Genomic DNA, 12,441 nt, shown 5'->3' on the forward strand with positions numbered 1-12,441 from the left:
CAGCTGGCGCCAGGAATCTGGGGTGTCAAGGAAGAGACCGTGGGAGGCGCCGGCCCGGGCGCCTGGCTTCCTTTTGTTCTGCTGGGGCTGGGCCAACAGGTTCTGATCCCTGAGCGGGTTTGTTTCAAACCACTTCCTGGTGGAGGGTGCAGGCCCCTGCCCCCACGGAGCTGGGGTTGGCTCAGGTCCCATCAGCACCCCCGCTCTTCCCCCCCCCCCGTGCCCCTTCTCTTCTCTTCCTAGCTCTGGGCAGGAGTGGCTTAGAGGATGGGGGAGGGGGTGGCTAGGACTCCTGGGTTCCTGTCCCAGCTCTGGGAAGGGGTGTGTGTTGGGGGAGGCAGAGTTGGGGAGCCCGGGGCTGGGCTAGCAGGGGGCTGTGGGTCAGGAGTGAGGGGCCCCGGCAGAGCGGGGACCCTCCGGCGCTGCAGAGCCGCGCTCCCCTTGGGGCTGCGCCTCTGGGGCTTGCATAACGTGTGTGTACGTGTCCCGCCTGTCCGCAGCCCGTGTCATCACCTCCCCACCCTCACCGCGGCTGGATCCCCCACCCCGAGGTTGCCCCACCACCCTTCCTGTCCCTCCTCCCCTACCCCAGCCGCGTCCCACCCTGGGCAGGGTGGGGTGGGGCGGCCCGGGCAGGAATCCCAGTCTCCCTCCGCCAGCCCCGAGTGCCTGCAACCTCCTTGGCATGGCGTCCCAGCAGCTGCAGGCCCAGACCTTGCCCCTCTCCCCCGGGGCCCAGCCGCGGAGCTGGCAGCAGGAGGTCGAAGGGGCCTGGGAGCTGGGCCGCAGGGGGGTCCCCCTGCCCAGGGACCCCGACTGGAAAGCCCTGTGCGAACGCAAGCCCTTCGAGAGGAACCTGCTGCAGAATCCCAACCCCGAAGGTAACGTCTGTCCTGCCGCGAACGACCCATGCCAGCTGCCCCCGCTACCGCCCCTATCCCTCGGGCAGGGCCTTGCTCCTGGGCCGAGTCAGCCCTGGCTTGGGGGGATGGGGGAGAACTGTGTGTGTGTGGCGGGGGGTGTTGATAAGTACAGCAGTAAAGGCCGGGGTCCCATCGTGCCAGGCGCTGCACACCATCCCTGCCCTGCAAAGCTCCCACTCTCGCCGGCCAGGCTGGGCCGTGGGTAGGGGAAGGGGGTGAGGGCGTGGGGTAGGGGGCACCCTGCTTAATAAACCCTGGGGCGTGCCTGGTGAGCGGAGGGTCCGCGCGGGGCTCTCGGAGGTAGGCAAAGTTCCCCTCCCAAGGAGCTATTTTGACAAGTTCCTCAGCCCCACCCCCCCCCTGCAGATCCCTGCCCTGCCCCTCCCCTCCCAGGGCCCAGCAGGCTGCTGGGCTGGAGCCAAGCGTGGGTGGGCTGGAATGCGCCCGGGGGAGCCTGACTAGCTGCACCCCCCCTACCCCGCCCATACGCTAAGCACCTGCCTCGCTCGCTCCAGTAACTTGCCCAAATGCCGGCACTTCCCCCAGGGCCGCTCCGGGACCAGGCAGCGCAGGAAGGGTTAATCAGAGGAGTCCTGTGTCAGCAGCTGCCCCTCCCCAGAGGTGGCTGCATCTCAGCACTGGGGAGGGATCTCTGTAAACAGCTGCTGTGCTCCTCCCCAGAGGTGGTTGCATCGTGTGGTGGTCCTGGGCAGCTGATGAACTGCTTGTTGCACCCTCCTCCAGAGGCAGCTGCATCCCAGTGCTGGGTGAGGGGTCCCTGTGTCAACAGCTGCCACCTCCCACCCCAGGGGCAGCTGGTTGTCAGGGCAGAGGGAGGGATTTTGAATAAAAAGCCCCCCCACGTCCCACCCCAGAGAAAGTCGCATCTCACTTCTAGTTGAGGGTTCCCTGTATAAACAGCCGCCTTGCCCCACCCTAGAGGCAGCCGCATCTCAGGTGATGTGGTTCCCCGTTTGGGACGTGCTGTGGGATCCCTCAGGCGGGTGTTAACATCTCTCCTCATTCGTGTGGGCCGAAGGCCGCCCCGTCTCCGGGGAGGTCTCTGCTGAACCAGTTTGGCTGCGGGGAAGGAGGCTCAGGGGCCTGTCCCGGCTCGTCTCTCCGGAGGAAAGGATTTAGCTCCGAGGCCAGTCTCAGCCTGCTGCCCGGGATTGCCCCAGGTGCCATCAGGGCAGCTGCTCTGGGACTGCGCCATTAGCTTGATGAATCAGCATCCCCCCCGCCCCCTGCCCCTCGCCCCTCCCGGCCCCACACATGCTTACAAATATTTCTGCCCCATGGCGTCTTCTAGAACCACCACCCGCCGGCTACCCTAAACTGAGGCACCGAGCAGGGAAGTGGCTTGGCCAAAGCCACGCAGAGAACCCAGGAGTCTGGGCTCCCAGCCCCTCCCCACTAGCCCCCGCTCTGTGATACAGCCCAGGCGTCCTGACTGCGATGCTAACCACTGAGCCATGCTGCCTCCCTGTAAAGCAGCCAGAGGAAGGGCAGAGGGAGAGTGGGGATGGGGGTGGGGCTGCTGGGTAGGATTGTGGAGGGCTGGGGGGTGTCGTGCTTAGGCTGGAGGGGTGACACTGTTGTGTGTTTCATTTCCCCCTCCCCCCATCAGGTGTGAACATTTCGGAGCCAGCTCCCCACCTGCCACCCAACAGCCCCCGGGTGTCACTGGAGTCCTTGGGTAAGTGCAGGGAAGGGGAGCCTGGGGCGGGGCTGGTTGGCAAGGAAACAAATAGCCCCCTCCCCATCTGTCGTCCTCCTATGGGGCGCTGTGCAGCGTGGGGATTGGGCTTGGCCCTGCTGGGAGCTGCCTTGTGTGTCCCAGGAGGGGGCAGCATCAGGCAGGAAAGCCTGCCTCTGCGTACTTCACCCCTGCTTCACGGCCTCCCCCACAGGGCTAAACTGGGTGCCCTTTGATTTCCCCGGGGGGCAGCTGTATCCCTGTATAAGCCACTGCCATGACCCACCCCAGAGTCAGCTGCATTGCAGCGCTGAATGCGGGCTCCCTGTATAAACCGCTGCCGTGTCCCACCCCAGAGTCAGCTGCATTGCAGCTCTGAAGAGGGCTCTCTGTATAAACCGCGGCCCTGTCCCACCCCAGAGTCAGCTGCATTGCAGCTCTGAAGAGGGCTCTCTGTATAAACCGCTGCCGTGTCCCACCCCAGAGTCAGCTGCATTGCAGCTCTGAAGAGGGCTCTCTGTATAAACCGCTGCCGTGTCCCACCCCAGAGTCAGCTGCATTGCAGCTCTGAATGGGGGGCTCCCTATATAAGCCGCTGGTGCTCCCTAGTGCCAGCTGCATCTCTTGTGCCCCTGGCTCCTGGTAGAAGCCGCCCCTGGCTCTGCAGACCCGATTGCTGTCAGGGCGGCTTTTTTCTGCTGCTTTTAACCCTCCTTGTAACCCTTCCAAGGTAATTTCAGCGGCTGGGCCATTAGCACCGAGAAGCTGCCTCCCCAGGAGGCTGGCAAGAAGCCCGGCTCTGAGGCTCCGTGCTTCAGGTGAGCATCTGTCCTGGGCCAGCCTGGGGATCTGGCGGCTACTCGTGGCTGGGCCATAGACGTGGTTTATGGCCCTCCTGTCGCCCCCTGGGCCCGCGCAGCTCAAGCAGGAGATCCGGGCGCGTTGGGCTCGTGCCTCCCTGGGCTGGATCCGAAGAGAGGGAGCTGGGCATGCGTCCGGCCAGCTAGTGCAGCCCCCCCTGGGGGGGGGGGTGGGAAGACGGGGAGCGGGAGGCAGGCCTCATTCTAGAGCGGCTGGACTTTACACACCTAGCCTGCAGCACCACCCAGCCTAGGTTAGGCCAGGGTGTAGATCGCCCCCATGTGGCAACACTGGCCGACGCTTGAGGCGACAGGAGGGAACCAGGGGGCGGGTCTGAGTCCAGCAGCCTCTGTGAAGAATTATGAGTATTATTTATTAGCTGGCTTACCGTGGCACCCAGGTGTGCCAGTTATAGACCAGACTCCCACTGCGCCAGGCGCTGCACGTTGTCATTGCTATTAGGTGCATTACGGTAGCACCTCAGTGCCCCAGTCGTGGCCCAGGCCCCCACTGCGCCAGGCACTGTACATTGTCATTGCTAATAGGTGTATTACGGTAGCACCTCAGCGCCTCAGGCCCTCCATTGCGCCGGGCGCTGTACGTTGTCATTGCTATTAGGTGTATTATGATAGACCCTCAGCACCTCAGTCATGGCCCAGGCCCCCATTGTGCCAGGCGCTGTACGGACACAGAACAGAAAGATGCCCCCTGCCCTGTACGCCCCTCCCCTGCGGTTCCTGGCTGCCCCGCTCCTCCCTGATCCTTTCCCCTCCCCCTCCTTGCAGCTGGTGCGTGAAACAGCAGCAGGTCGACCTGCTGGCGGAGGGGCTGTGGGAAGAGCTCCTGGACTCCTACCAGCCGAACATCACTGTCATGGACTGGTACTGGCTCTCCTTTGAATGCCCCGGGGGGGCGGGTCCCAGTTGCTGCCACGGCTCCCCTCCCCCGGTCCGTGGTCCAGCTCCCCAGGGCCAGATATGAGCCCTGCCTTGGATCCCCTGGGGGCGCTGGCCAGGGCATGGGGCACCGCGGTGCAGTGCCTTGGTTGGGCCGAAGGGGGCTCAGTGTCCTTTCCCACGCCCTGCGCAGAGCCATGTCCAGGCTATGGGCAGGAAGGACAGTAGGGCAGTGGGGGTGGCACTAAGCTGAGAATCAGGACACCTGGGTTCCATTCCTGGCTCTACCTCCTGGGCGACCGCCCCGTCTCTTGTGCCTCAGTTTCCCCGCCCGTGATCATTTGGGAGTCCTGGCTCCCCATCCTCTCTGCTGTAACCGCCAGACTCTGCTTCCCTCCCAGAGCTGGGGGGAGAACCCAGGAGTCCTGACTCCCGCCCCCAACACTAACTGCTGGACCCCCTCCCCGAGTCAGAACTGGGGACAGAACCCAGGAGTCCTGCCTCCCTCTCCCCCACTCTAGCCTAGGCTTCGCCTGTAAAATGAGGATCATGATCCTGCCCCCCTCTGGGAGGTGCTGTGAGCTCTGCTGATGAAACGCTGGGTCACAGCTGTGGCTTCGTGTGGTTACTAGTTGCCAGAGAGAAATGGGATTTCTTGAGCTTCCCTTATGCCCCCCTCCCCGACCTTCGTTCCCCCCCACCCCTGTTATGGGGACCAACTCCCCCGACCACCCCAGATTTTGGCTGCTGTTAACTGCCCTCTGCTCCGGTGCAGGTACGAGGACAGCCGGCTGGCTCAGACCGTTTACCAGCTGCACGTCCGGCTGCTGGCCGGCGACGGGCAGACGCCCCTGCGGGAATTCCACCATGAGGGCCCCGAGCACGGGGCGTCCCGGGAGAAGAAGAACTGGTGCCATGTAAGGGAGACGCTCCCTTCCCCACCCGCGGGAAGGGGGCGCGGGGAGAGGGGCGAGACAGCTCAGGGGTAGCAGGGGGAAGGGGTGACTTGGATACACAGTGTCTGGGCTAGGTCCCAGTCTCCTGGGCATGACCCCTTAGGGAAACTGAGGCACGCATCGGCATCATGCAAATATTACTGCTGCTTCCCACTTGGTCACAGGGGGCTTGGGCCTTGCCAGGGCAGTGGTGGGGGCAGAGCCCAGAGGGGGAGACGGGGACAGGGACGGGGCACCACAGGTGGGGCTCGGTGTCTCCTTGGGGCCATGGGCTCAGGTCCTGATGGTTTCGCCCTTTCGAAGGTTTCCCACGTTTTCCACGGCTACGGGCCGGGAGTGCGCTACGTCCATTTCCAGCACCGGACCTTGAACGCCGAGACCCCAGGTGGGCTCTGCCGCACCAGAGCGACGGACAGCAGCGTCTCCGTGCAGCTGCGGGACTGACGGACGGACGGACGGGCCGGGGGCGGGCGCGGTTCAGTTTCTGTTCCCCCAGAGGGCTGATGACAGCACCCAGACAAAGATCGGCACTGGATTCACTGGGAGCCAAGAGCCCTGCCCCCTCTCTGTGCCCTGGGGGCAAAGCTGGGGCTGCGTGGGGCCCGTCAGGTCAGCCTCGCTGCTGGGATGGCTCCAAAGGAAAGGGATTAATAAAAGTTCCTGAGGGGAGCGGGGTCTAGTGGTTAGAGCAGGGGATCTGGGAGCCAGGACTTCTGGGTCTATGCCCAGCTCTGGGAGAGGAGTGGGGGTCTAGTGGGTTAGAGCAGGGGTGTGGGATGGGTGTCAGGACTCCTTGGTGCTATTCCCTGTTCTGGGAGGGGAGGCATAGTGGTTAGAGTGGGGGTGGGGCAGCCTGGGAGACAGGACTCCTGGGTTCTATTCCCAGCTCTGGGAGGGGAGTGGGGTGTAGTGGTTAGCCCTCCTGGTTTGCACTTCTGATTCTGGCTCAGTGTGTGACACTGAGTCAAGGCACATCAGGTCTGTGCCCCAGTTGCCTGATGGGGTGATACTTGCAGGGGAGCTGGGAGGCTGCAGTCAAGATGGGACCTGAGCAGTGGCATTAAAGAATTTCTGGTGCTTCCTGCGAGCCTACAGCCTGTCTTCTTGGCCTCAGCCCCAGTTCCCCCTTCCCCTGTGGTACACCACAGCAAGCCTTTATTGAGTGCTACCCCCACCCCAGAGGTGGCTGCAACCTAGCGTTGAGCGAGGGTTCCCTGTATAAACAGCCGCTGCGCTCCACCCCAGAGACGGCTGCATTTGAGCAGCTGGTGAAGGATCCCTGTATAAACAGCCCCTACCCCAGGTGTCCAGTGGTTTGGGAGACCAAAGCTCCATTTCTGATACCAGCAGAAGCCTGCCATGGCAGATAGAGCTTGTCCCAGTTCCCTAGGTGAAATAAGCTACACTCTGGACCTGGGGGGAGAGCCCTATAAACCCCATATCCATCATTTTAGATAATTGTGACATTTCATCTAAAGCATGCCTTGCGAGGTATCGTGGGAAAGGTTACGATCTGCTGAAAGCCACTGTTCTCTCTAAATCTGTACATCCCTGGTGCTTATGATGGTATGAGCGTGCGTTGGCCGGGTGTCACTAAAATATGCTGTGAGTTGGGGAATCGCCCAGATATTAAATCCCCAGAGGCACGAACAAGGGAAGTAACCAATGCCCGGGTGGGTGTCGAACAGCCATTGCCCAGCAAGGGAGTTCCAATTCACTAACTCACCTGCATAAGGCCACCCCAGGGGAATTGCTCAACCTTGCCTGGAAATTCGGCAGCGCCCCCCAGACATGTCTCGACTTGTATTCTCCAAGCGCATGGATTTAGGGTATAAAACAGAACACGGGAGGGTCCCCGGCTTCACTTTTCTCCCCCCCCCCCACGCTGCAAGCAACAAGGACGCTTGGAAGACTGAAGACTCCAACCCGGGGGGGGACTGGCCCAGGTCTCAAGGGTGAAACCTGTGCCTTATGAACCGTAACATGCAACGGGGTGAGAAACCTGCTTGATCGAAACCCTGCCAAGTGCCTTACGGGTTTAGGATTGAGATTGTGCGCTGCTTTTGTTTTCGCTGGTAACTAACGCCGACTTTCCTATCACTTGTAATCGCTTAAATCAGTGGCCCTTAAACTTTTGTCCTGGTGACCCCTTTCCCAGAGCAAGTCTCTGAGTGTGACCCCACCCCTTATAAATTAAAACCACTTTTTTTATATATTTAACACCGTTATAAATGCTGGAGGCAAAGTGGGGTTTGGGGTGGAGGTTGACACCTCGCGACCCCCTGAGGGGTCCCGGCCCCCAGTTTGAGAACCCCTGACTTAAATCTGTCTTTTTGTAATCAATTTACTGTTGCTCCTTACCGGTGAGTTTTGACTGGAGTGCTTGGTAAATCTGCCCAGGTTTACCGTCCCTTTCCCAGTGACAACGTGGTGAACCAATGAATAAACTCGCCTTGCTCAAGAAAGGGTCTTGAGCAGGGCCAGACCGTATATTCCTAACATACAGAGCTGGGAGCTGGGGGGATCTGGCTAGTGCCTTTCTCTGTGTGATCCGTGAATGCTTCTGGGATTCATGAAATCTAGCCGGGTGCGGGACTCCACACGCCGTTGGACTGAGTGGTAACAGCACCTGGTGCTTGCCACCGGTAAGGCACTGACAACCCCCAGGGTAGTGAGACAAGGGGGCCCCACGGTCCTACGGTCCCAGGTTGCACCCCGGGAATCCTGTCTCACCAGGTACAAGGGCATTTACGCTGATATCGCTGCATGGACACTACAGTCTTTGCCACTATAGAAATCGCACCCAGCCACCGCTCTCCTCACCGGCATTGCCAAAACTTCCCGCCGCAGACCTGGCCTGAGTTGCTCTGTGCCTCAGTTTCCCCAGCTGTACAATAGCGATCTTAGCGCTGCGCTGCCTCGCTGGAGGATAAACGCATTGCGAGGGGCTTAGACCCTTGAGTACCGGCTGAGATAGCTAAACCCTGAGTGGAAAATGAGAGAGGCAGCGTGGCCTGGCTGGATTCTATCCCTGGCTCTGCCACTCACTGGCTGGGTGACCTTGGACAAGTCACCTCCCTGCTCCATGCCTCAGTTTCCCCATGTGTGAAATGGGGATCCTGCTACCGCCCTTCTTCGTGCAGCGTTTTGCGATCTGCTGCTGGAAGAGCTAGCAATTACTAGTATTGTCTCATCATTGCAGTTCTGTTTATTGCAGGGAAAGGCATGATAAAAGCCAGGGTGTGGGGGAGAGGGTTCGAAGAGAATTGGATCTGGGGGGTAAAACCAAGCAAGGCCTATGTGCTTGAAGATTACAGTTGCCTGGAAGTATTAAGTAGAGCATTTAACCTCTCTGGCTGCTAAATGGATGCTGAATTGGGTCACTCAGACCAGCTAAAAGCCAAAGCTCGTAGTCTATTTGTTAATATCAACTGATTGTTATTTGGTATCGCCGAGAATGCGCTAGGTGCTGGATAAAGTTCAGCTTAACACAGCCCCCCGCAAAGGGGTTTGCAAGTTAAAGGGGAATTTACCAGCCGCTCTGCACAGCTCTCTGACGCTGAGATGCTTTTCCATTAGCGTTTTCTTGCCAGGAAATCACCTAGGTTTCAGACAAACAGTACACCTGCGAGAGCTGGGCTAAAGCCCTCCCAGAAGCCTCCGCCACAGAGGGGGATGGGGATGTTGGCACGAACCCATGGGGCTGTGATCTGGCAGCAATCACTCAGGCGCCGTGGGGCAGCTGTTCCTGGAGGCGGATAGCATGGTGGTGTGCAGACACTGAATACCAAAGCAGTCAGGGATGCCGGTTGCCCGGTGAGCGGTTTGGTGTGAGAAGTGGGATTAAGGCTTGGCCCAGCTGGAGGTTTGGTGTGAGCGGTGGGATAAAGGCTTGGCCCGGCTGGAGGCCTGGTCTCACTGCTTCATCCCTGGCCTCACCTCAGTAGCACTTGCAGTAGTAGGCGGAGATGGAGTTGTCCCAGTCCCCGAAGAGCCCCTTCTTGATCTCCCGCAGCCGATATACCACCCCGCTCTTGAACTTGCGGTTGTAGCCTTCCTTGCCCCTCCTGGACCAGACGTTGAGCTCACACAGGGGTGCCACCACCAGGGACGAGATCTTGTCGTTCCAGCCGAGCGGTATGTAGGGAATGTCGTCGCCGGGCTGCACCTGGAGCACGTCGCCCCCGCAGCACTGGGCGTAGTAGGGGCTGTCGTCGACGTACAGCTGGGAGCAGACCTTGCTCCCGTCGGTGTTCTTCAGATCCGCCGGGGCCGGGCACTGGGCCCAAGCCGAGGCCAGGAGCAGAGGAAGGAGGAGCCGGGTGTGAGCGGTGGCCATCGTCCCAGTGCCGATGGGGGAGCCTCCGCAGCGGTTCTCGTTTATAGAGCCCCCCCTTCCGAGGCTGGGGCCCTGCCGTGGCGGGGGAGCCTGAGGATGCTGGGGGCGGGTGTGATAAGGGTGGGAAAAGGGAAAGCTGGTGGCCCAGTGGAGGACAGTGTGTCCTGCCAAGGGAGCTCCCCCACCGAGGCCTCACATGGGCGCCTGGGGGGGGGGCAGCTAAGGGGGGTGGGGGGCTGCTCCCCCTGGAAAGGTGGGGTCACTCACCGCGGTCCCCCAGTGGGCTTGGAGGAGTTGGAAGTGTTTTTGTCCTCCCCCCTCATTTTATAGCTAGGGAAACTTTGGCCTGGGAGGGCACGGAGGTCATCCAGGAGTCCTGACTCCCCAAACTTCTTGTGCTGTAACCACTAGATATCACGGGCAATGGAACCCAGGAGTCCTGCCGCCACTTGCTCTCACCATTAGACCCTGCTCCCCTCCCAGAGCAGGGAAGAGAACCAAGGTGTCCTGACTCCCAGCCCGTCCCTCCAGTCAGGACGCCTGGGTTCTGCTCCGGGTTGTGCCGCAGGACTGTGGGTTTCAGAGTAGCAGCCGTGTTAGTCTGTATTCGCAAAAAGAAAAGGAGGACTTGTGGCACCTTAGAGACTAACCAATTCATTTGAGCATGAGCTTTCGTGAGCGACAGCTCACTTCATCGGATGCATCAGATTCATCAGACTGTGGGTGAGTCATTTCACTCACTCTGTGCCTCAGTTTCCTTGTTTGTAAGGCAGAGCAAAAATGAGCAACGCGATGCCCTGGCCCCAGCATAGGGCTGCTCCGGGGACTCCCCAAGCAGCCACCACCTGCCTTTCCTGCAGCCCTAGGATGCCAGGGCTTCATTTTCACCCTCGAGTGGGAGGGAGAGCAGTTCCCCTTCCCCCCACCCCCACCAGCTGGAATGACACCTGATAAGCTCCCCACACCGTGACAGGTGTGTGCTTTCCCCCGGCTATCCATTCCCCTCCTCCCCGGGTCATGGCCCCGAACCAGGTGTGTGTGAGGTAGTCTGATCCTTTGCTTCCAGCCAAGCTTGTTGCCTTCTCCAGGCAGCTCTGTAAACATAGAATCATAGACTATCAGTGATGGAAGGGACCTCAGGAGGTCATCTAGTCCAACCCCCTGCTCAAAGCAGGACCAATCCCCAATTTTTACCCCAGAACCCTAAATGGCCCCCTCAAGGATTGAACTCACAACCCTGGGTTTAGCAGGCCAATGCTCAAACCACTGAGCTCTCCCTCCCCCCCGTAAGAGCTGCTCCAGAGCCAAGCGGATTAAACCTGGGGCCCAATCTCTACCAGCAGGTAAGCCCCTAAGGACAGCAGGAGGCACCTAGGAGGATCCCCTTGAAGTGCCTAGCTGCTTTCGGTGCCTAAATCCCTTTGTAAAACCCAGCCTAATCCTGTCTGCTAGAGACCCCGTGTTCCCTTGGGAACAGCAGGGACAGCGAAGGGAAGCATTGTTACTGAGGAACTTATTTTTGAAGCCCTTCTGCATGCAAGGGAGACCATCCTGGTGATCAGGATGCTGGCCTGGCTCTCTGGTGTTTCTGGTTCGAGTCCTCACTTTTCCAGCAGTCACTTTGAACAAGCCATGGGGGGGGGGGGGGGGGGGGGAACACAGGGCTGCTGGTTGCTGGAGGGATAGCTCAGTGGTTTGAGCATTGGCCTGCTAAATCTAGGGTTGTGAGTTCAATCCCTGAGGGGGCCATTTGGGGCAAAAATTGGGGATTGGTCCTGCTTCAAGCAGGGGGTTGGACTAGACATCCTGAGGTTCCTTCCAACCCTGATATTCTATGTCTATGTCTGTATACTAGTTCTGAAAATCTACCCCCCCCCCACAGTAAAATCTCTGGGGGTGTCAGTTTCCTTGGGAGAACAGGCCTGCCTTTGTCTATAGAGGCCTTGTTGGGGAGCCCCCGGGGGCGGGGGGGCTCTCAGTCCTGCAGACCCCTCACTATTGCAGGCGAGCAGCCTCTGGAGAGGTGCTGCGGGGTGGTTACTTTCCTGGCGTGGTTTTCTTCGGGTGGGAGGAGCCTCCCAGGCTGGGGCGGGGCTTAGCTGCTCACCACCACCTGGCACTAATTAGAAGCTTCCCAGGTGATGGGTCTTGGGTAAGAGGCCAAGGAACAGCTCGGGGGCTCCCAGTCACCCCTCCTGACTTACGCTGAGCTGTTCGGACTTGGAGAAATAAACCCATCCCTGGAGCAAAGCTACTGAAAATGCCGGGGGTGCTGTGGCTGCACTGGCCGGTGAGTGTCAACCCCACTGGTTTCCAGAGCCGGGGGCCCCACCGGCCAGGTCCTGAGCAGGTTGGCGTGTTGTTGAGAGGCCAAGGCTCCCGGCGGCCTGGAGCCGCTTGGGAGTTTCCCGCTCCTTGAGAGCGCGGTAGCAAAATCAGGATGGCGTTTTTTTTACAACGATGCGCCCAGCCCTCGGTGGTCCGTTTCCACAGGTAGTTTTGTTGTCTTCAACCCTGCTGCCTTCTGGGGGGGCTCTGCCTCAGGGCTCTGCCTCTGGGCTGTCATTAGATCTCCCTGGCTTCAGAAGGGATGAAAAGGAAAGTGAGAGCGAATCGGTGTCGGGCCTGACCTCGGAGCGGGGGGATTCCCCGGCTGAGGGGAGAGAACCTGGTACAAGAGTCTGGGCCCTGTGCTTCTCTGGACGGATCCCAGCAGCAGAGCAAGAGCGGGAAATGATTAACGAACCCGCTGCCCTCGTAGGAGTGT

The 12,441-nt window shown here is 60.1% G+C and overlaps 2 protein-coding genes across 2 annotated transcripts; one reads left to right on the top strand and one right to left on the bottom strand.

The window, feature by feature from the left end:
• Positions 1-550: 550 nt before the first annotated feature.
• Positions 551-7,577, top strand: NCCRP1 (NCCRP1, F-box associated domain containing). The gene is made up of 6 exons (XM_073321470.2): positions 551-881; positions 2,554-2,622; positions 3,353-3,440; positions 4,269-4,364; positions 5,155-5,296; positions 5,639-7,577. Exons 1-6 carry the CDS (start codon positions 686-688, stop codon positions 5,777-5,779), a joined length of 732 nt encoding a protein of 243 aa, XP_073177571.1. The 5' UTR covers positions 551-685; the 3' UTR covers positions 5,780-7,577.
• Positions 7,578-9,275: 1,698 nt separating this feature from the next.
• On the bottom strand, positions 9,276-9,674 carry SYCN (syncollin). Its single transcript, XM_073322281.1, has one exon. It carries the CDS (start codon positions 9,672-9,674, stop codon positions 9,276-9,278), a length of 399 nt encoding a protein of 132 aa, XP_073178382.1.
• Positions 9,675-12,441: the final 2,767 nt, after the last annotated feature.

Source organism: Lepidochelys kempii, chromosome 23, assembly GCF_965140285.1.
Source record: "Lepidochelys kempii isolate rLepKem1 chromosome 23, rLepKem1.hap1, whole genome shotgun sequence".
NCBI lineage: Eukaryota > Metazoa > Chordata > Testudines > Cheloniidae > Lepidochelys > Lepidochelys kempii.